The sequence below is a fragment of the Chiloscyllium plagiosum genome, chromosome 19 (genome assembly GCF_004010195.1).
Source record: "Chiloscyllium plagiosum isolate BGI_BamShark_2017 chromosome 19, ASM401019v2, whole genome shotgun sequence".
NCBI lineage: Eukaryota > Metazoa > Chordata > Chondrichthyes > Orectolobiformes > Hemiscylliidae > Chiloscyllium > Chiloscyllium plagiosum.
Window position 1 is genome coordinate 15,702,735 of NC_057728.1, and position 25,212 is coordinate 15,727,946.

At 41.6% G+C, this 25,212-nt stretch overlaps 1 protein-coding gene across 27 annotated transcripts in view; it reads left to right on the plus strand.

Moving 5' to 3' along the window:
* The window catches only part of cadps2 (Ca++-dependent secretion activator 2), a 724,760-nt gene that overhangs the window by 580,265 nt on the left and 119,283 nt on the right, over positions 1–25,212 (plus strand). For all 27 annotated transcript variants that reach the window (XM_043709173.1, XM_043709174.1, XM_043709162.1 and 24 more), the window contains 2 exons: positions 2,320–2,476; positions 19,141–19,282. In XM_043709173.1, the coding sequence (XP_043565108.1) occupies positions 2,320–2,476; positions 19,141–19,282 (299 nt within the window). The remainder of the gene's footprint in view (positions 1–2,319; positions 2,477–19,140; positions 19,283–25,212) is intronic.

Genomic DNA, 25,212 nt, shown 5'->3' on the forward strand with positions numbered 1-25,212 from the left:
GGCTAATACTGGAGCAGTGGTTAACACAGCTTTCAGGCTGTTAAATGCTTTCTGACAGTCCGCCATCCACTGAAACGTCTTGCCTTTCTTCAGCAATTCAGTGAGTGGAGCAGCCACACTGCTAAACTTTGGTACAAATCTTTGATAAAATTCACTCAATCCCAGGAACAATTTTGTTGATGATATGGGAAACTCCCAAATGAACTTTTTGCATCCTGTCGGGCCATTTGTATGTGTCCATTAACATGCCCCAGCAAGGTGATTTAGGCTTTGGCAAATTCACTTTTAGCCAGGTTTATCACCAAGCCTGCCTTCCAAAGTTGATCGAACAAGTCTGATAAATATTGTAAATGTTCCTTCCATGTGTGATAAAAATCACCTGATCATCTATGTAAATGACACAGTTAGGTAATTCAGCAATGACCTTATTGGTTAGTCTCTGAAATATGGCTGGCGTATATTTTATGCCAAATGGCATGACTTTAAACTGATACAGTCCATTTGGCATTACAAAAGCCGAAATTGCCATTGCTCTTTCTGACATAGGCACATGCCACTATCTTCTGAGCAAGTCCAACTTAGAAATATAAATTGCTTGTCGGACCTGCTCAATTCAGTCTTCCAGATATGCATCAGTCTTTGTAACCCTTTGGTAGTCCACACATAACCGCTGAGTACCATCTGGTTTTGGCACCATGACTATGGATGAGCACCAGTCACTATAACTCATCTTGGAGCAAGCTTTCAATCTCCTTTTGAACTTGTCTGAAAATGTGTTGCTGGAAAAGCGCAGCAGGTCAGGCAGCATCCAAGGAGCAGGAGAATCGACGTTTCGGGCATGAGCCCTTCTTCAGGAAGGGCTCATGCCCGAAACATCGATTCTCCTGCTCCTTGGATGCTGCCTGACCTACTGCGCTTTTCCAGCAACATGTTTTCGGCTCTGATCTCCAGCATCTGCAGTCCTCACTTTCTCCTTTTGAACTTGTGCCAACTTTAGTGGGTTAAGGATGTTGCTTAATCAGAAGCATCTCTTACATCTACAACGTGCACAATTAAGTTAATACTTCCCAGCCTATTTCACATATCCCTCATGTGATGGTAATAACTCTTTCAGGTCATTTCAGCCACACACACACACACACACACACACCTGGATTCAGACCAGAGAATAGCCAAGAGAACTGGCAACTCCCCTTTCATTATACAAGTTTTTTTAAAAATTGATAGCCTTCTGTCTGAGACAGTATCAGTTAGCTGTAAACAAATTGGCCCTAAAAACCATCCAACCTCAGACTTTTCAGAACCTGTGTCATTTACAACTTCTCTGAAAAAAAGCCCAAGGACAACCTAACCTTGTTAAAGGAACAGTTTTGTCATAAATGCCTTTGAAAGGCCAGTGGCCTTCTCAATTATGCTTTAAAAGTACATCAGCAACGTGGAGGTAAGATTTTAAGGCTTTGACTACCTGTGTAAAACCATCAGTCTCCATTCCCACCTTCTATCGGAGACATTTGACTACATTAAAATGGACACCTGACTTGTTGTCATTCTCCTGAGTCAATAACAAAATACTTCAGTATTACCTGCTCCCTATCCATTTCATGGATTGGAAAGTCAGTACAGCACATGGCAAAAGTTGGTGTCTTGATAACTAGCATAGACCTACTTTTTTGATAGTTTGACAATAGGAATGAGAGAAAGAACTGGAAGGAATGGAACTGGCAAGCAAAATAATACTTGTGTTTTACACAGTGTTCAAATCATCTGCCTAATAAGGTGCTAAACTGAAGAAAACAGAATGAGAGTTTTTGCCTTTCCACCTCTTTTTCTAGCCGAAGCATTGTAACAGCCAGCCTTCAACACTTGGGAAGCTGCTCAACTTGGTTGCTTATACAGTAAAAACAAACTAAATTTTAATTCACATTTTGTACACAATACTATCCCACTAGATAACTCACAATTATGCATGACGTATTGATAAAATGATTCTGGTTTATTCAATAATGTCCAATCAGGAAAGTGCACCAAAAGCAATGAGAGTGGGATATCCATATTTTGTGTTTCCAACCAAAGCTATTACTGGACTCATACAACTGAAAATCATAAATCTGTATTTAGTTTTAAATTAGGAATAATGTGTTCATATGGATATACTTCTGTTCTTTTTGAGTAGAGGAATATTTTACATCCTCCCCACCACTTTTCTTTTTGTGCAGGTACTTGCAGAAATTTCATAGGAAATGTTAACTGTATCTAACAATTGTCTGGCCTAGCTCTCATTGTATAGCCTTAAGTTGACATTTGCTAATTGTTCCATAGGCCTTTGCCTGGTGGCCTGACCTAATGGCGGAGCATGCAGAGATATTTTGGTCGCTCTTTGCTGTTGACATGGATGCAACTCTTGAAGCTCAGCCCCCAGATTGTTGGGACACCTTTCCACTTTTTCAACTTCTCAATAATTATTTAAGGAGTGAACGTAAGTATCTGTTGGTTTCAGTAGTACAGCTTTGCTCTATTCAGATTTGTTGCAGCATCTTTTCTCGTAACCGTGCCACATTTTACATAGAAACATAGATAATGGAAGCAGGACTAGGCTTGTGAGCCCTTAAAACCTGCTCCACCATTCAGTATGACCATGGCTGATCATCCAGTGCAGTTCCCTGTTCCCATTTCTTTTCCCCATACCCTTTGATTCCTTAAGCCCTAAGAACTATATCTACCTTCTTCTTGAAAGCGTTCAGTTCTTTTGCTCCAAAAGCTTTGTTTGGCAGAGAATTCCTCAGGCTCACCACTGTCTGGGTGAAGAAATTTCTCTTCATCTCAGTCCAAAGTGGTCTACTCTGTATCCTGAGATTGTGTCTCTTCGTTCCGGGCTCCTTAACTAGGAAAAACAGACTCCCTGCATCTAATCTGTCCTGCCCTGTTCCAACTTTATACATTTCAATCAGATCCCCACTCATCCTTCTAAACTCAAGTGAATGGAGGGCCAGTTGAAACATCTCTCCTCATAGGACAGTCCTGCCATCTCCTAGCTCTCAGCCTATGTATTGTTATCAGCCTAGGGCTCTCTCAATGGCAGTTATATCCTTTTTTAAAGAGCAAGACCAAAACTGTGCACAGTATTCCAAATGTGGTCACACCAGGATTCCATATAACTGCAGTAAGATAACCCTACTTCTGGACGCAAGCCCTTTTGCAATTAAGGCCAGGATACTATTTGCCTTCCTACTTGCTTGCCGGTCCTGTCTGTCTGTTTACTTTCATTGCCTGGTGTACAAGAATGCACAGATTCCTTTGTACATCCACAGCCTTACATTCACCTTATTTGGACCGTTAACACATCCAGTCACCTCCTCCCTATTCATTGTCCAAGGCACATGATACCCCTTCCACATAAAGCAGTTATATTATTCTCAATCCAGTTTGCTGTGTTCGCTGTTCACAATGCATTCTCCTTCACTTGAGTGAGATCCAACACAGACTTGGTGACCATGTCATGCTCCATTCTTAAGAATGAGCCAAGCTCCTAGTTCCTTGCCATTTCAAAAAACTCCACTTTGCCCCAATGTAGAAGAGTCTGACGAGAAGCATCATCTCTGTTTCTGTCTCCTCAGATGCTGCTACACCTGCCAAGTTTCTCCAGTACTTTGTTCTTTGATTGGATTCCCTGCTTTCTGCAGCATTTTTCTTTCATTGAAAAATTACTGTTTGTGTTTTACTTTGAACAGTAGTGCTTTGCACAAAGATGGAGATTTTGCAAACAGGCACTGAAAGAACACTTTGTTTGCCTCTTTGGAAGACACAGCAGGCTCATGAGATTTTTCTGCCCATTAAAATTAAGAGGCAGCAGACTTGTGAACATCACTGATTTCCTAAGTTTAAATTCTGTATGTGTACTCCAACATTCCCTCTAATTTCTGTTTGGGAATACATGGGTAATTTCTTTTTGCACAAGCACACATGCAGTAATTTAAAGAGTCTGACCCATACTAGACCTAAATGAGAACGTTTAGCCGGGAGCATTGATACTCTTCCCATGGTTGTAGACTTTTGCCATTGGTACAACTCCACAAAAGCTACTATATCTTCTGTTTGAAAATGACTTCACACTTTGAATACTAGGGAATGCACTTCACTGCTTAAAGGGGGAATCTAGTTCACGATCAGATTCTAACCCACTCAATGAAGTAATCCCTGTGCTAGAAGCTAAGTAGGCCTTGCTTCTCCTGTTACATTTTAGACCAATGCCTCAATAATTTAAGAAGTGGAGTATTGTAACAAAAGTGCTTTGAAGTACCAGCATCTGTGACCCTGGTGTGGAACATGGAAATGAATGCCTTTGTGATGGACAGTTGTGGATTTTGAAACAGGTTGCAAGAAGTCAGCTTCAACTTGAGACAATGATCAGAAAAGAGGAAGAAATAATCGACAAAGGGACAGGTTCTGTGGATAAGATTGTGCCTTCCCAATATTTAATTGTTTGAACATGTGATTAAAATTTTGAAAATAATAGAGATGATCTGGATAACCTGCACATATTAATTGTAAATTAGAGTGGCATAGTGGCTCAGTGGTTAGCACTGCTGCCTCAAAGCGCCAGGACCTGAGTTCGGTTCCAGCCTCTGATGACTATCTGTGTGGAGTTTGAACATTCTCCCTGAAGTGAAGTCCGTTCCCAATATTCAAAGTGTAAAGTCACTTCAAAACAGAAGATATAGTAGGTTTTGTTCTCCCCGTGTTGGCATCGGTTTTCTCAAGGTGCTCTGGTTTCCTCGAATAATCCGAAGATGTGCAGGTTAGGTGAATTGACCATGCTAAACTGCCCATAGTGTTCAGAGATGTATAGGTTAGTTGCATTTATTAGGGGTAAATGTAGACTAATAGAGGAGTGGGTCTGGGTGGATTCCTCTCCAGAATATCAGTATGGACTTGTTGGGCCAAATGGCCTGTTTCCACACTGTAGGGAATCTGTGATTCTAAATTAGCTCTGCTCACAATTGAACACTTGGTACAGCAGTGTTATTACCATGAAACCTCTTCATACATTTTCATCCTTGTCTGAAAATACCAGAATCAGTAACTGGTCATTTCTAAATTACGTATGATCACCTTCAAGATACATCAAATATTTTTGAGCAGTTTCCACCACAAGAATTCTCAAAGTTTCTTGCCATATGTGGGCAGCACGGTGGCACAGTGGATAGCACTGCTGCCTCACAGTACCAGAGACCTGGGTTCAATTCCCGCCTCAGGCGACTCTCTGTGTGGAGTTTGTACATTCTACCTGTGTCTGCGTGGGTTTCCTCTGGGTGCTCCGGTTTCCTCCCGCAGTCCAAAAATGTGCAGGTTAGGTGAATTGGCCTGCTCAATTGCCTGTAGTGTTAGGTGAAGGGGTAAATGGTCGGGTGGATTGCGCTTCAGCGGGTCGGTGTGGACTTGTTGGACCGAAGGGTCTGTTTCCACACTGTAAGTAATCTAGTAATATCTTGCCACACTGACCTCATTAACTACCTACTGTGCACCTAGGTCAGGTCAGATTCTGGCCCCATCATACCATACGCGTTCCCAAAATAAATCGCCTCTTGGCGGGTATCTACTGAAAGATCAGCATTACTTGTGCCCGTGACATATTTAAAAGGTCACACAGCTGTCCACTGCACCAGAAGTAACAGTTATCCTGCCCACTTTTACCTCCCTTGTTACCCATCTCCCTCTCATTCCAAAAGGATGTGGGTTACCTGTTATTTGGCACTCCATCCCTTATGTGGACTGAAGCCTCATTTTGACTGCCCCAAGTTGTTGATTGCCTGATTGATTCCAAGTCCCTGGACTGATGCCGGAGGCTACTTTTGACTTGCTGTATTGGATCTTCCAAAAGACGGCCATCCTCCTTGATTGAGGGAGATTGTCGACCATGAGTTTTCCTGCACAAAACGGCAAGACAGAATTACTGAGAGTCTGGTAGCTCTGATTGAGGGGGAAAATCTCACAAAGGCAAGACAAAGATGCTGTGAAAATCCAGGTAGGCTTGAAATAAATGAACACAACGACATTTTAATGAAGCATTTTAAAATCAACATGCTTCTTTACTGAAGTATAGCTCTTTAAAAAGAATTGAATGGTCAAACAACAGAATGTGGTCTCAGGACAATAAAAAGGCTAGTGTTAATAATTAACAGGGACAGTGAAGTGGAATCAAATTATCCATATTACCGCCCAGAGTGACTAAGAAAGTCATCTCTCATTATCAGAATCTCATTCTAAAATAAAAAGGTGAGGGTCTCAGTGGATTAGTTTTTTTTTAACTGTATTGAGCCAATTAAAAAGACTAAATTTTTTGCAGTTACTTCGGCTCAGCTTTCTGGATTAGAAAACTGTATATGAGTAGATTCTTAAACCCTTCACGCAGAGCAATCCTGCACACTTAACACCAGGCCTTCAATTGAAGCATTGCCAGTACTGTATATCTTGTGGGTTCTAGAAATGAACTTGTAGGACTGATGCTTAAATTGGGACAGAGAAACACAGTATGAGTTTGACAAGGCATGTGTAGACAGTGGGAAAGAAATAATCCACTAATGATTTCAAAGTAAGTCTGAGCAGACATTCATTAAGATAAATTACTGAATCTATTTGTCATAGCAGGTTATAGAGTACTAATATGATGCTGTCCTTGGCTATTCACATTGTGTTAATCAGTATCTGTGATAGCCATATATACTGTTACCGTTTACAATTAATTTGTGATCTTCACCTTCATTTCATTGCTCTGAAGGCTTCCACTATGTGAATACTGTTAACCATATGTCTGAAAGTGCATTTTTTTCAGTGCTTTGCCTGTATTACATGGAGTCCCGACACAGTAGAAGTAAATATCTCATAGTCAGCCTAATTTTCACTGTTTGTCAAAACAATTAGAACAGGCAGTAAAATTGTTTAGTGCATAGATTTTATGATGACAATTATTAATCTGCCACGTCTTAGAATTATGGATTGGGAAATGATGATTTTCTCAATAAGGAAATCAGTCCAATTCCACAATTACGTATTCTCTATGACAGTTACTGATTATGTTGCAGAGATCGTTTATGATAGGAGCAAATGCATCTGGTAAATCTTCCATGTATTTACATAAAAGCTAGTATGACTTATTTTGGATTCTGCACAATAAGTGCTTTTGAGAGAAAGCAAATTAGCCTGTAATAGAAAGTGTAAAATTATTATTTGAATAAGCTTTACAGCAGTTACACAATTAAGGAAATCAGCAGAATGACCAAGAAGACAAATAGAAAAAGTGGATGATCACATCAGAACAAAGCTAACAGTCCAGCAACACATCAGGAGGAAAAATAAAGATACCGCAATATAGAGGGGGAAAAAAAGCACATGAGACGGAAAATGAGCAGCAATCATGTCATTGAAGGCATCAATGGAAAAAGTAGAGACACAGATGTAACATGTGAATCAATAGAAGGAGTAGAGAGCATGGGGATGTCAGTGGAAAGATTCCAAAAGAGAGCACAAAACCTTCTGTAGAAAGCGTAGAGGCTCTGATAGGGAGAGTAGGGAGACTATTGGAAGGAATAAGAACATCATTAGATTAGACATGCCTTCCTAAGATCCTATAAATCTGGTAACCAGAAATTTGGTTCAAAAGCAGCATGCTCTCCCAAGCCAATATGCCCAGCATTGACATGTTAATCACTCAAAATCAGCTCGACTGGACAGGATTTCCATATGCCTGACATCAGATCACCACAGTAATTGTTCCACTTGGAATCCAGTCACAACAGGAACTCTTAATGGAAGGCCAGTGGAAATGCATTAGGGATGTCCTCATATCAACCCTGAGAAGACTCATGATAGGCTTATGGCCATTCAAAATGGAAATGATTTATTCAAAAATGCACCAAACGCCTCAAGAGATTTTGCCTAAAACATGCAGAGTTGAAGGTGAGACATCGGAGAGTACTTGCAAGCGTCTATCTTATTTCATTGATTCTTCAAGCCTTATTTGCCCAACATGTAGCAGAGTCTGTATACCATCTTTTGGATTTAAGAGCCATTTTATAATCTATCTGGCCAGAGAGAAAGCAAGTCATTGTCAATCCCAAGTGACTTCCAATGAAGAAGGAAAAGTTAAAACATTTACAAATGAAAGTTGTGAAAGTAAGGGAATCTGACTTTGGCAGTCAATATCTGACCTTTGCTGGTTTTGTCTGATTGTGTTCTCATTGGATCTCATTAAGCATGTCTACAGTGTACCAATGATATTAAAATTAGCTAAGAGTTACAAAAACTATTATTAGAGCAACCAAATATTTGTTAAGAGACAAAGAGAGTCAATAACTGGTACCAATAGGAAAGTCCTTTTGAGCTACGTTAGAGGTCAGAGGACTGTGAAGGACTTCGTGGGGCTACTGAATGATTTCTCAGGACGTACTAATGGTGCACTTCCATGATTGATTTTAATTGACGATTTCACATCACTACTCATTCCCACGGTACTGTATTACTGATAGCACATTATACTGATGACTTCAAAATGTTACAGTGGACACGGATAGAACATAACAGTGCAGTACAGGTCCTTTGGCCCTTGATGTTCCGCCGACTTGTGGAACCATAATGGAATAATAACTTATATTATTCCATTTTCATCCATATGTTTATCCAATGACCATTTAAATGCCCTTAATCTTGGCAAGGAGGAGAAAGTGAGGACTGCAGATGCTGGAGACCAGAGTTGAAAAGTGTGGTGCTGGAAAAGCGCAGCAGGCCAGGCAGCATCCGAGGAGCAGGAGAATCGACGTTTCTGGCATAAGCCCCTCTTCAGGAATGTTGGCAAGTCTACTACTTTTGCAGGCAGGACGTTGCACGCCCCTGCTACTCTCTGAGTAAAAAAAAACCTACCTCTGACATCTGTTATATATCTATCACCTCTTAATTTAAAACTGTGTCCCCTCGTACTAGCCATCACCATCGAGGAAAAAGGCTCTCACGTCCACCCTATTTAACCCTCTGATTATCTTATATGCCTCAATTAAGTCACCTCTCAACCTTCTTCTCTCTAACAAAAATAGCCTCAAGTCCCTCAGCCTTTCCTCATAAACTTCTCTCCATACCAGGCAATATCCTAGTAAATCGCCTCTGAACCCTTTCCAAAGCTTCCACATCCTTCCTATAATGTGGTGACCCACATTATGGGTGGCACGGTAGCACAGTGGTTAGCACTGCTGCCTCACAGCGCCTGAGACCCGGGTTCAATTCCCACCTCAGGCGACTGACTGTGTGGAGTTTGCACGTTCTCCCCGTGTCTGCGTGGGTTTCCTCCGGGTGCTCCGGTTTCCTCCCACAGTCCAAAAAGATGTGCAGGGTCAGGTGAATTGGCCATGCTAAATTGCCCGTAGTGTTAGGTAAGGGGTAAATGTAGGGGTATGGGGTGGGTTTCGCTTCGGCGGGTCGGTGTGGACTTGTTGGGCCGAAGGGCCTGTTTCCACACTGTAATGTAATCTAATCTAATGTAATCTAATCTAATCTAATCAAACTGTACGCAATACTCCAAATGTGGCCACACCTGAGTTTTGTACAGCTGCAACATGAACTTGTGACTCTGAAAAGCTAACACACCATATGCCTTCTTAACAACCCTATCAACCAGGGATTTATGTACATGGACAGCAAGATCTCTCTGCTCAGCTACACTGACAAGAATCGTACCATTAGCTCAGTACTCGTTATTCCTGTTGCTCCTTCAAAAGTGAATCACCTCACACTTTTCCACATTAAACTCCATTTACCACCTCTCAGCCCAGCTCTGCAGCTTATCTATGTCCCTCTGTAACTTGCAACATCCTTCGGCACTATCCACAACTCCACCGACCTTAGTGTCATCTGCAAATTTACTAACCTATCCTCCTATGCCCTCATCTAGGTCATTTACAAAAATGACAAACAGCAGTGAACCCAAAATTGGTCCTTGCGGTACACCTCTAGTAACTGAACTCCAGGATGAACATTTCCCATCAACCACCGCCCTCTGTCTTCTTTCAGCTAGTCAATTTCTTATGCAAACCACGAAATCACCTTCAATCCCATTGCCTCCATATTTTGTGCAATAGCCTACCGTAGGGAACCTTATCAAATACTTAACTGAAATCCATATATACCACATCAACCACTTTACCCTCATCTACCTGTCTGGTCACCTTCTCAAAGAACCCAATAAGGTTTGTGAGGCATGACCTACCCTTCAAACAACCATGTTGACTGTCTCTGATCAAGTTATTCCTTCCTAGATGATTATAAATCCTATCTCTTATAATAATTTCCAAGATTTTACCCACAACCGAAGTAAGGCTCACTGATCTATAATTACCAGGTTGACTCTGCTCCCCTTCTTGAACAGGGGGACAACATTTGCTATCCTCCAGTCTTCTGGCACTATTCCTGTATACAATGACAACATAAAGATCAAAGCCAAAGGCTCAGCAATCTCCTCCCTGGTTTCCCAGAGAATCCTAGGTTAAATCCCATCCAGCCCAGAGGATTTATCTATTTTCACACTTTCCAGAATTGCTAACACCTCCTCCCACACCAATCCCACCTAGTCTAGTAGCCTGTATCCCAAATTCTTCTTGACAACATTGTCTTTTTTCAGTGTGAATACCTATGAAAATATTCATTTAGCGCTTCTCCTATCTCCTCGGACTCCACACACAACTTCCTTCTACAATCCTTGATTGGCCCTAATCTTACTCGAGTCATTCTTTTATTCCTGATATGACTATAGAACCCTTTAGGGTTTTCCTTGATCCTATCTGCCTACAGCTTCTCATGTCCCTTCCTGACTCTTAGTTTTCTCTTTAGGTCTTTCCTGGCTTGCTTGTAAATCTCAAATGTTCTAACTGAGCCTTCATGTCTCATGCTAGTATAAGCCTTCTTCTTCCTCTTGACGAGATATTATTTTTTTTTAATTTATTAAACCAGGGCTCCCTTGCTCAACTACTTCCTCCCTTCCTGACAGGTACATATTTATCAAGGCCACGCAGTAGCTGTTCCTTGATTAAGCTCCAAATCCCCTGCAATTTCTTATCCCATCCTATTCATCCTAAATCTTGCCTTATTGCATTATAATTACACTTCCCACATCTGTAACTCTTGCCCTGTGGTATATACCTATCGCTTTCCATCGCTAAAGTAAACATAACTGAATTGTGGTCACTATCACCAAACTGCTTACGCACCTCCAAATCTAACACCTGGCCGGGTTCATTACCCAGTACCAAATCCAATGTGACTTCACCCCTTGTAAGCCTGTTTACATACTGTCAGGAAATCCTTCTGCACACATTGGACAAAAACTGACCCATCTAACATACTTGAACTATAGCATTTCCAGTCAATATTTGGAAAGTTAAAGGCCCCATAACAGCTACCCTGTTACTCACAGTCCTATCCAGAATCATCTTTGTTTTGCTTTCCTCTACATCTCTGGAATTTTTTGGAGGTCTATAGAAAAGTCCCAACCTCTCCTTTGCTGTTTCTAACCTCAGTCCATATTATCTCAGTGGATGAGTCCTCATCAAAGGTCCTTTCTGCCACCGTAATACTATCCTTGACTAACAATGCCACACACCTCCCCCTCTTTTACCATTTTCTCTGTTCTTCCTGAAACATCGAAATCCTGGAACCTGCAACAACCATTCCTGTCCCTGCTCTATCCACGTCTCTGTATTGGCCACAACATCGAAGTATCAGGTACCATCCCATGCTGCGAGTTCACCCACTTTATTCTGGATGCTCCTGAAGTTGAAGTAGACACACTTCAAACTATCTTACTGCTTGCTGGTGCACTCTTGTGACTTTGAAGCCATATTTCTGGCCTCACTACTCTTAACCTCCTGGACCCTGGAATTACAATTTAGGTTCCCATTTCCCTGCTAAATTAGTTTCAACCCTCCTGAAGAGCATTATCAAATTTTCCCATGCATGTTTCCTAGGACAAGCCAAACAGAGACACGCATGAGAATTCCTAGAAGCATGGCACTCCAACCAGAAGTATATCAACAAACACATTGATGTGGATCCCATTTCCTCCCCCCTGAGAAAAAGCACAGGAAATTACATCACCATAGGAAATTACATCATCACAGAAAATGACATCACCAACCCAAGGAAACCTAGAAATATAAATAAAAAGCAGGCCATATGACCAGTGCTTCACCAGAGGCTCACTGATGATGTTACCTAGTATGGTGATGAAACGTCTGAAAACAAACCTTCCAGCTCAGTGAGCAAATTTACATCCATATTTAACATATGCATAAAAATAAAAGTGAACAGGTATTTGTTTACCTGTATTTATTAGCAAATATTTCAGATGTTGCCTACCCTTGTTCAAATGATCATCGTCATAAATTACATGACTTGAATTGATTAAGACTCCACAATGTTATTTAATTGAATAAACTGTGGGAACTTTATGGGTTTGTTTCAGGTAGATTTATATTTTTTAAAAAAGACAAAGATTCTGCAGAACATAATGCATCCTATTTAATGACTTCATATTCCTGGCAGGATGCCTTGCCTGCTGGGTTTGCATATCGAGAATTCAAAGGTATGCTCCCGAAGGCTTGCCATCTATTAATTCATAATGGATGGAAAATCATAGATAGCAGGTCTGCCATTTCAGCCGATCTCTATTTCAACAAAGATTAAATCATTGTAACTGATGGAAAATGTTGGCAACAAATACAAGATTGGATGCTTCTCTTTGGTATTCACATATTTGGAATCTGAAGAATGCTGATTGCTGTCAGAGATTAAATCACTGACATTCAGTCCATCCCTGCAACATGCTAAACCTTTCGTGGTTAGGTGTGAATTGAAAGTGATTCTTGGCCACTGCTTTTATAGACTGTATTACAATGACAAGGGTCTGGAAATGTAATGAGTATAGTTATGAATTTGTAAATCACCCATCCATTCCCGACTGCACAATTCAGGCTGATGGTTTCTCTATCCATCGTATGGACTGTACAGCGTGCTCAGGTAAGACAGAGAGTGGAGGGGCTTGCTTTTTAATCAACAACTTGAGGTGCATGGACATTGCAATCCTGGGCAGCCATTGCTCCCCAAACCTTGAATTCCTCTCTATTAATTGCCGCCCCTTCTATCTACCATGGGAATTTGCCGCTGCTATACTAACTGCTGTGTACAAACTACCACAAGCAAAGATCGAGCAAGCTCTGGATGTGCTGTACTCCATTACGAACACCCTGGAGACGGAGCACCCCGAGGCCTTGTTTATTGTGACTGGCAACTTCAATCAAGTCAATCTAAGGAAGGTGTTGCTTAAGTAGCACCAGAATATTACCTGCCCCACTAGGGGCCTGAACATTTTAGACCAGTGCTACACCACTGTTAAAGATGCCTACCGCTCCATTCCCCACCCTTATTTCGGGAACTCCGACCATAATGCGTCTTCTTCTGCCGGCTTACAGACAAAAGCTCAAGCGGGAGATCCTCCCTCATGGATACAGGTCCAGTGTTGGTCGGAGGAGGCAGAGGATCGACTCCAGTACTGTCTGGAATCAGCTGATTGAGTCATGTTCAAACACTCTGCAGGTACCTTGGACGAACACAACACCATCGTCACAGGCTTAATCAGCAAGTGTGTGGAGGACGGCATACCGCACAAGTCAATCCGGGTGTTCCCCAACAGTAAATTCTGCATGAATCAGGACATACACAACCTGCTAAAAACCAGGTGTGCGGCCTTCAGATCAGGAGACCCACTCAAATATAAGGAATCCAAATATGACCTTTGGAGAGTCATTAAGACAGCCAAGGACCAATACCGACCCAAACTAGAGACCCAGATAGTCACCCAGCGACTATGGCAAGGACTGAATGACATCACAGGTTCTAAAAAGAGATAGTGCAAGATAGCAGACAATGACACATAACTCCCAGATCGTCTCAATGCCCTCTATGCTCACTTTGATCAGAATTTCTGCAGCGACATCAAACCTATTCTGACAAGTCCTGAGGAAATTATTCCACCAGACATTGCATCAGAGGTGAGATCAGTTTTCCTTTGTGTGAGTCCAAGGAAAGCAATGGGACCTACGGAGTACCAGACAGTGCACTCAGAGCATGCGCAGATGAACTGGCAGAGATCTTCTCAGACATCTTCAACCTCTCCCTGCTGCAGGCCACTGTCCTTGCCTGTTTCAAGAGGGTCAACATCATCCCTGTGCCTAAGAAGGCTCATGCAGCATGTCTCAATGACTACCGCCCAGTGGCTCTAACTTCAGTGGTCATGAAGTGCTTTGAAAGGCTGGTCATGGCATTAATCAATTCCAGCCTCCCCACTACTCTTGACTCACTCCAATTTGCCTATCGGACCAATAGATTCACATTAGATGCCATATCACTTGCCCTCCACTTCTCCCCAGAACATCTTGACACCAAGAACAGCTACATAAGAATCCTACTCATTGACTACAGTTCAGCCTTCAACACTTCGAGACTGATTACTATACTTCGTGCACTCGGACTAAGCCCTACTCTCTGCAACTGGATCCTCGGTTTCCTGACCCACAGGCCACAAACAGTGAAGACTGGGGACAATATTTCATCTTCACTAACATTCAACTCTGGAGCCCTCCAGGGGTGCATAGTTAGCCCCCTACTGTACTCCCTATAAAACCATGACTGTGTCGCGAAATACCATCCTAATGCCATTTACAAGTTCGCTGATGACACCACCATAGTCAGTTGAATCTCAGATGGCGATGAAACAGATTACAGACGGGAGGTGGAAGACCTGGAAAAATGGTGCACTGAGAGCAACCTAACTCTCAATGCCAGTAAAACCAAGGAACTCATTATTGACTTTTGGTGGGATGTTACTCATGCCCCCCCTACACATTAACAGCACAGAGGTGGAGCAAGTGGAGAGTGTCAAGCTCCTAGGAGTGGTCATTCCCAACAAGCTTTCTTGGATTCTTCATGTGGATGCACTGGTTACAAAGGCCCAACAACGTCTCTTCTTCCTCAGGCATCTGAGGAAATTTGGCATGACGGCGAATACCCTTGCCAACTTTTATAGGTGCGCCATCGAGAGCATTCTGTCTGGATGTATCACTACCTGGTATGGCAATTGTACCATTCAAGATCGGAGACGGTTGCAGAGAGTGGTGAACTCAGCCCGGACAATCATAAAGGCCAACCTCCCATCTATAGAATTCATCTACCAGGCCCGCTGTCAAGGATACCGCCAGTGTTCTTAAGGATCCATCCCACCCTGGCAATGTTTTTCTAAAACCTCTACCAGTGGGGAGAAGGTTCAGAAGCCTGAACACATGCACCAACCAGTTTCACAACAGTTTCTACCCTCCTATTGTTAGATGGACTCACAAACTCTCAACATTCGCTTGTACCTGTGTTTTGTTTTTGCTGCTGTTTACCTACTTAACTCTGTGATCTGCCTATATTGCTCGTAAGACCGAGCTTTTCACTGTGCCTCGTTGACAATATATTCAATTCAATGCAGGAACAATGCACTGGTGTAATTTCAGATTAGCTGATTTTAGAGCTACTCCTGGCACTGGGGATGAGTGGCCGGAATGTTGATATTACAGCGAGGGAAAGTTGCATACAAAGACTAGTTATTTTTCCTACCATATGTGGATTGGTAAAAGGAACAGTATTTCCTTTCAAAAATGACTAAAGGAGGCCAAAGAAGAGAATTAATGCACAGAAAGGCCTTGTTGAACATTGAAGGATATGCACCAGGCAAAATAAGTTTACATTTGGAGTGGGTGCTGGGTCATCTGCAGTTACAAATAGACAGTGTGCATATGAAGCAAAAGAGATGACAAATGGTAAGTGAAAAATTGCAAGAGGTGGTCTAAAGCAAACTTTAAGAGATTAGCTCTGCAAAACATTTTTCAAGGAGGTCAGATGGTAAAAAGGTAGAAGATTTTGAGGAGCAGATATCAGAAAATGGGATCGAGGTGCCTAAAGACTCGACCATCAATCATGATATGGCATGGAGTGGCAAGGAGTGGATTAGCATAGAGAAGAAGCATACAGGAGGGTGTATGAAATCAGCCTGTAATGGGCAAAGCAAAGGGGCTGGGATATGGAAAGGGAAGAGGATCTGAGGTTACTTTGCAATAAATCTCTGAAGAGATTTATAAGTGAGGACAAAGCGTTTTAAATTTTGGAAATGGCTTTATAGAACCTTCATGTCTAATCAGAGATTCTGATTATGCTTTTAAAAGATTTGATGCTTCTGTATAAATTATGATGCATATACACTATACAATGCTAGCATTCTACATTTAAGTCATACAGAACTCTTATGCTGTCAAATCTTTTCATCTTGCATTCTTTACTGAAGCACAAAAGTATCAAATTTCACAGGGAACAAAATTTTATTTTTTTTTCCAATCGATCAGCACCATCTTCTGCAGTATAAATTGATATTCTCTTTGAAATGTGGTATTCTTGCAATTGTGCCCTGGCGAGTGCAAGATTAAAATCATTGCTTGTGTATCTCGTTCAGGCTTTGTATGGCCATGCAACTAAAGAGACAAATATATGGATAGATTATGGACGCATTCAAATAATAAAAATGCAACTAGCTGCAGCAATCGCACAGTCCTGTAAGAAGGCATGTTCACTGTCAGAGTCAGTTTTTGAAATTTAGCTAATTGTTCTCTGTGGCTCTCTGTATTACACAGTGTGCAAACAGACCAGCTCATTAGACCTAGCATAACAGTAGATCTGAGCATTGCTCCAAAATGGGACACAGTTGTCAGCACAAACATCTTTAGACAATACTGTGCACAAAATATATGGATGGTTGATTGTGAGATGCATCAGATTCTGCTGCACACTTTGCCCTAATGTGCTGCCAGGGAAACAGAAGGGGTGACTGAAAGCAAGGTGTTTAATTCAGTTGGAGCAGATTGGAATGGACTCCTCAGTTGCCTTCACACAGCGCAAGTAACATCTGTGTAGAAAATAAAGTGTGCTTACTGTACAGAAGATCTTGTTTTGCCCAGTCTTGGGGGATGTGATAACTAGTTAGAGCAACCGTGAAGGCAGTGCAGCAGTCACAGTGTCTCAGTGGGTGGCAATGGCAACAGTAATGACAATAATGCTTGCTGAAACACACAAAGCACATACAGTGTGCTTTTGCAGAAACAGCCTTGTTTTTGTAACAATGAGATGGTGTGCTTTTACAGCCAATGCGCTTAGAAATGGAAAGTAACACCTGAGGAGGTTTGGGGATTGTACATGTTATCTTTTGTGTAGCCACATATCTCTAACCTTCGCAGGCGCATCTCTAGGTCTATAGTATTTGTTTTGTTGTCTCCAAACATATGATGATCGTCATGAACAAGCATGTTAATGAATATATCAGTAAGAATAATATAATTGAAGTGCAAAAATGGTCGAAAGCAGATCATTGTATGAAAATGGAAAGTGCATTAATAAATATAAACTTCTTTAAACATATAAATGTAAATATATAATTTAAACTTTTCTTAATCCATTCATAGTTAGACCATCAGGATCATTGCCAGTTTTAATCATTCCTGATAATAAATTTCTGACCTAAACTTGCCAGTGACTGTCTAACCAGAATTCCACACCTTTTTGAGGAAGAATTGCATTCTGGTTCCCCTTCTAAATGGTTTGGCTTGAATTTTAAATTTTATTTCCTGTGTTATAAATACCCCCACCAGGGCAGACAGTTTCTCTAAGTCTATCCAATCAATCATTTTCATCATTTTGTGTATCTTGGTTGAATTACCCCTCAAATTTTGCGATGTCCAGGAATACAAATCAACTTGATGCAAACTGTCTTCAACATTTAAGCCTTGGTCATATTCTGGTGACTCTACACTGCGTCATGACAAATATATCTTCCCTGTAGTTTGAATGCAGGAACATCTTTCCTTGGGCAATCCAACAGTAAATGAAAATCAACTTTGGAAGCATCACAGAAAAAAAATGTTCATAATTATTGTGGCAGTTTTGTTTTAAAATCTCCAAACATACTACAGGATGAAATAAATTGACAGAAACAATAAATTGTGTAATAATGGTTGCTGGGGTGTGAGAAGGAGGGAATACATGTTCAGAGGGAACAGACATCATTAGGCAAGTTTTTAAAAAGCCTATTGAAATATAAACTAGAATATAGAAAAATAAATAAAAAGTGCAGTTTTCTACTTTCAGCAAGGAAAACAAAACTAGCTGTTCAGGGCAGCGCACAAGATATCATACAAGATATACAGAGAAGTTAGTTCAAGCTGATTGAATGAAAATCCTGATGTTTCTTTGTGTAAAGAGAAAATAGCCCAGGGCTAGGTTATCTGAAACAAAATCTTTGAAATTGCTGTCAGTGATATTTTTTGTCCACATGTTATGGAGGTGCTCTTTTCCTAATATTTACTTTGGTATGTAATAAATCTGTTGACTTCAATTGACTTCAACTACCTATTAATTAAATGGGGAAGGGAAATTGATTGAGTACATTTCAAGCATACATTGTTGATAATATTTATTAGAATATTAGCATTATTAGAATGTATTTGGAAATTATACAAAGAATTTGCAGATTGTAAACAGAGCATCCAGCCCAATGGGTTTGTGCTAGGGTTTATGCTTTGCAGAAGCCCCCTCTGAGTCTTCTTACATTAGATCACCCTATCCATGTCCACCTGTACATAAACTATTCAGTGGAAAGGAATTGTTTCATTCCTGTTCTTAGGACATGTGGTAATAAATGTATTATTTGAGAAGGCAGTTCTGACACAAAACTTTTGAACTTGGAATGAACTGACAGTTGTATTGCTGAATTCTTGTGAAATTGCATAGATCTATCTTGGTATAATAACCACAGGTGAGTTATTCACATTTGTTGGACTACCTCATTTCAGAAATATTTTGGTTCCAATTTGTGCTCCAGCAGCTTCTCTGATTTCTATTCCAGGTCTAATTGAAATACTGTTATGTGTTTCTATATATCCAAGTGATGCATGATGGCATGTATTTAAAATATCTATTTATAAATCTGAAGTTTAATGAATGCAATTCATTCTTCTTTCAAAGCTCAATTGTGCAATGGAAAATTTCACAAACATTTGCAAGAATTCTTTGTTCCACTGGTGGTACGTTATATTGATCTGATGGAATCGGCAATTGCTCAGTCTATTCATAAAAGCTTTGAACAAGAAACATGGCAACCAGTGAAGTAAGTAATTTTGAATTAGCTTCTTTTTTCTCACTGATACAATCTGTTGGTACAGAGCGAGCTTTGACAGAGCAGGCGCTTGTCTGTGATGTCATAAGACATCTAGATTGGTGGTTCAGTCCATTCATTGTTATTCATTGTGCATTACTTTGCTGCAAGGACCTATGAATTTCATCACTGGATTGGAAAACGGATCCCAGTTGATCAAACTTAAAAGCTATTCACAACAATAAAAGAACACATCACAAACACATAAAAAATAGGAACTACTGAGCCTCCTGAGCCTGCTGTAGCGTGAATGAGCTTTGATTTCAATTTCATTTTCCCACCCACTGCCTGTGCGCCTTGATTCCCTAGTCCAGAAATCTGTTTGTCGCAGTCTTCAATGGTCCACAATGTATTAGGGTAGAGAACTCCAAACATTCACAACTAGATGTACAAAAATTCAATCTTGGGAAGAAATCTTTCCTCCTCTCAGTCGTAAATAAACACCCCATTATTTTTACATGATACCCCTAGTACCAACAATGAAAATATCCCTTCAGATTCTACCCTGGCAAGCCCTCTCAGAATTTAATGAGTCAGTGAAGCCACTTATTGCTCTCCAAATCAGAGACGTATTCATAGGAAAATAGTTTAAAAACATAGACGCAGAAGTAGGCCAATCATTCATGGCTGATCCTGTGTCTCAACACCATACTAAGTGACACCCTTAGCCTCTAGAAATATATCTCTTTCTTTCTTACATATTTAGTGCCTTGACTTCATACTCTTTGGTGGTAGAATATTCAGTGGGTTCACCCACTGACTGAATTTCTCCTCATCTCAGTCCAAACTGGCCTATCCTTTGCCCCGAGACCACGATTTTTATTCTAAATCCTCAGCCAGGTGAAAAACCAACTGCATTCAGTCTGTCTAGCACTGTCAGAATTTTACATGTTTCAATGAGATCCGATCTCATTCTTTGAAGCTCCAGTGAATACAGGTCCAATCAACCAAATTTGGTCTCACAGGGCAAGCCTGCCATCCCATGAATACGTCCGGTAAAACTAATCTCTTCTTGTAGGTCAACCCTCTAATTCAAGAATTAGTCTTTAGCATTGTCGTTGGACCATTTCTGAAGTATGTATACCCTTGTGGAAGTACATCAAAATTCTTGCTGTGGTTTCATTAAGAACCTGTACAATTGCAGCTTGACTCTTTTGCACTAAGTAACTACAGTATAAAAGTCATGAATCAGTATCTGAACATTATTTTCTTAAAATAAACCTTAAATTCAACAGAACAGTATATTGAAAAAAAAAACAAATTCTGGCAGCCAGTAGTTTTATTTTTACACTGTGAACTTTGATTGTCAAAACTAAATTGGTCTTTGTCTCATTATGTGAATTGCTCAACTAAATGATTTTAATGTAAGCAGCCTGAAAAATTATTAACCCGTGCTAACATCACTAGGATAGACAATTAATATACTATAGTTAATTTAAAGTGAAAACAAAATCAACAAGAGAAATAAGTACACATTTTGTAGTACAGAGCTTGAGTTTTGTTGAACAAAGACATTTTATTGTATAAGAGCACGGTGGCTCAGTGGTTAGCACTGCTGCCTCACAGCGCCAGGGACCTAGATTCGATTCCAGCCTTGGGTGACTGTCTGTGTAAAGTTTGCACATTCTCCCCGTGTCTGTGTGGGTTTCCTCCAGGTGCTCCTGTTTCCCCCCACAGTCCAAAAGATGTGCAGGTCAGGTGAATTGGCCATTCTAAATTGCCCATAATGTTAGGTGCTTTAGTCAGAGGAAAATGGGTCGGTGTGGGTTTCTCCTCAGAGGGTCAGTGTGGACTTGTTGGGCTGAAGGGCCTGTTTCCACACTGTAGGGAATCTGATCTAAACAAAAAAGCAATATACAACAAATGGTTGGGATATCTGGTTGGCATGGATGAGTTGGACTGAAGGGCCTGTTTCTGTGCTGTACATCTCCACGACTACAAATGCTGGGAATCTGAACAAAAACGATAGAAAGTGCTGGAGAAACTCAGCAGGTTGGTAGCAATTATGGAGAGAGATAGAGAGTTAACTTTTCAGAATTTGAGTTGCAAAGAACAATCTCTGGACTCAAAACGTTAACTCTGTTTCTCTCGCCACAGATGCTGACAGACCTGCTGAGCATCTCCTGCATTTTCCGTTTTTATTTCACATTTTGTTGAAGTTTTGCATCCTGTACTCATCAGGATAATTAGCAAGAATACCAATTAAAGGTGAAACCAACTTTTATACAGCATGGGGGAAAAATTCTGATTGGTTGGCAAGTCCAGTCTGGTTGGTTATGTCAGTACTATTTTTATTGCAAACCACCGAAAGGATATGGTGTTTAATATGGTGTTCTGCCTCTCACACAATGAGTAATGTGGTATGTGAAATTCAGTGCCGATATGATGCTTGGTATATTGGTTGAATATCCCAAAGACTGGAAGTTCAAATTAACCAGGACAAGCAGGTCATTTTCAGATTGGCTTGTTGTTGCTCCTAAGGTGCTACGAGCAGGTTCTTGGGCCTCAGTCGGTTTCGATCTATATCATGTACAACTCCAATCTGTCTACACGTACAACTCCAATCTGTCTACACGTACAACTCCAATCTTTCTACACGAACAATTCCCATCTGTCTACACGTACAACTCCCATCTGTCCACACGTACAACTCCCATCTGTCTACATGTACAACTCCCATCTGTCTACATGTACAACTCCCATCTGTCTACACGTACAATTCCAATCTGTCTACACGTACAATTCCAATCTGTCTACACGTACAACTCCAATCTGTGTACACGTACAACTCCAATCTGTCGACATGTACAACTCCAATCTGTCTGCACGTACGCCTCCAATCTGTCTACATGGCCAACTCAAATCTGTCTACACGACCAACTCCATGTACAACTCCAATCTGTATACACGGCAAACTCCAATCTGTCTACATGTACAACACCAATCTGTCTACACATGCAACTCCAATCTGTCTACACATCCAACTCCAATCTGTACACAAGTACAACTCCAATCTGTCTACATGTACAACTCCAATCTGTCTGCACATACGCCTCCAATCTGTCTACATGGCCAACTCCGATCTGTGTACATGTACAATTCCAATCTGTATACACGTACAATCCAATCTGTATACACATAAAACTCCAATCTGTCTACACGACCAACTCCAATCTGTCTACATGGCCAAATCTGATCTGTGTACATGTACAACTCCAATCTGTATACACGGCCAACTCCAATCTGTCTACACGTACAACTCCAATCTGTCTACACGTACAACTCCAATCTGTCCACACGTACAACTCCAATCTGTCTACACGTACAACTCCAATCTGTCTACACGACCAACTCTGATCTGTGTACATGTACAACTCCAATCTGTATACACATTCAATCCAATCTGTGTACACGTACAACTCCAATCTGTCTACACGTATGACTCCAATCTGTATACAAGTACAACTCAATCTGTATACACGTACAACTCCCATCTGTCTACATGTACAACTCCCATCTGTCTACATGGCCAACTCCAATCTGTCTACACATGCAAATTCCATCTGTCCACACGTACAACTCCAATCTGTCCACACATGCAAATCCAATCTGTCTACACATCCAACTCTAATCTGTCTACACATCCAACTCCAATCTGTACACACGTACAAATCCAATCTGTCTACATGTACAACTCCAATCTGTCTGCACGTACGCCTCCAATCTGTCTACATGGCCAACTCCGATCTGTGTACATGTACAATTCCAATCTGTATACACGTACAATCCAATCTGTATACACATAAAACTCCAATCTGTCTACACGACCAACTCCAATCTGTCTACATGGCCAACTCTGATCTGTGTACATGTACAACTCCAATCTGTATACATGTACAACTCAATCTGTATACACGTACAACTCCCATCTGTCTACATGGCCAACTCCAATCTGTCTACACATGCAAATTCAATCTGTCCACACGTACAACTCCAATCTGTCCACGCGTACAACTCCAATCTGTCTGCACGCACAACTCCAATCTGTCTACACGTACAACTCCAATCTGTCTGCACGCACAACTCCAATCTGTCTACACGTACAACTCCAATCTGTTTACATGGACAACTCCAATCTATCTGCCCGTACGCCTCCAATCTGTCTACATGGCCAACTCCGATCTGTGTACATGTACAACTCCAATCTGTATACACATAAAAGTCCAATCTGTCTACACGACTAATTCCAATCTGTCTACATGGCCAACTCTGATCTGTGTACATGTACAACTCCAATCTGTATACACGTACAACTCAATCTGTATACACGGCCAACTCCAATCTGTCCACATGTACAACTCAAATCTGTCTACACGACCAACTCCAATCTGTCTACATGGCCAACTCTGATCTGTGTACATGTACAACTCCAACCTGTATACACGTTCAATCCAATCTGTATACACGTACAACTCCAATCTGTCTACACGACCAACTCCAATCTGTCTACACGGCCAACTCCAATCTGTCTACACGACCAACTCCAATCTGTCTACACGGCCAACTCCGATCTGTCTACACGGCCAACTCCGATCTGTCTACACGGCCAACTCCAATCTGTCTACACGACCAACTCCAATCTGTCTACACGGCCAACTCCAATCTGTCTACACGGCCAACTCCAATCTGTCTACACGGCCAACTCCAATCTGTCTACACGGCCAACTCCAATCTGTCTACACGGCCAACTCCAATCTGTCTACACGGCCAACTCCAATCTGTCTACACGGCCAACTCCAATCTGTCTACACGGCCAACTCCAATCTGTCTACACGGCCAACTCCAATCTGTCTACACGGCCAACTCCAATCTGTCTACACGGCCAACTCCAATCTGTCTACACGGCCAACTCCAATCTGTCTACACGGCCAACTCCAATCTGTCTACACGGCCAACTCCAATCTGTCTACACGGCCAACTCCAATCTGTCTACACGGCCAACTCCAATCTGTCTACACGGCCAACTCCAATCTGTCTACACGGCCAACTCCAATCTGTCTACACGGCCAACTCCAATCTGTCTACACGGCCAACTCCAATCTGTCTACACGGCCAACTCCAATCTGTCTACACGGCCAACTCCAATCTGTCTACACGGCCAACTCCAATCTGTCTACACGGCCAACTCCAATCTGTCTACACGGCCAACTCCAATCTGTCTACACGGCCAACTCCAATCTGTCTACACGGCCAACTCCAATCTGTCTACACGGCCAACTCCAATCTGTCTACACGGCCAACTCCAATCTGTCTACACGGCCAACTCCAATCTGTCTACACGGCCAACTCCAATCTGTCTACACGGCCAACTCCAATCTGTCTACACGGCCAACTCCAATCTGTCTACACGGCCAACTCCAATCTGTCTACACGGCCAACTCCAATCTGTCTACACGGCCAACTCCAATCTGTCTACACGGCCAACTCCAATCTGTCTACACGGCCAACTCCAATCTGTCTACACGGCCAACTCCAATCTGTCTACACGGCCAACTCCAATCTGTCTACACGGCCAACTCCAATCTGTCTACACGGCCAACTCCAATCTGTCTACACGGCCAACTCCAATCTGTCTACACGGCCAACTCCAATCTGTCTACACGGCCAACTCCAATCTGTCTACACGGCCAACTCCAATCTGTCTACACGGCCAACTCCAATCTGTCTACACGGCCAACTCCAATCTGTGTACATGTACAACTCCAATCTGTGTACATGTACAACTCCAATCTGTGTACACGTACAACTCCAATCTGTGTACACGTACAACTCCAATCTGTCTACACGTACAACTCCAATCTGTCTACACGACCAACTCCAAT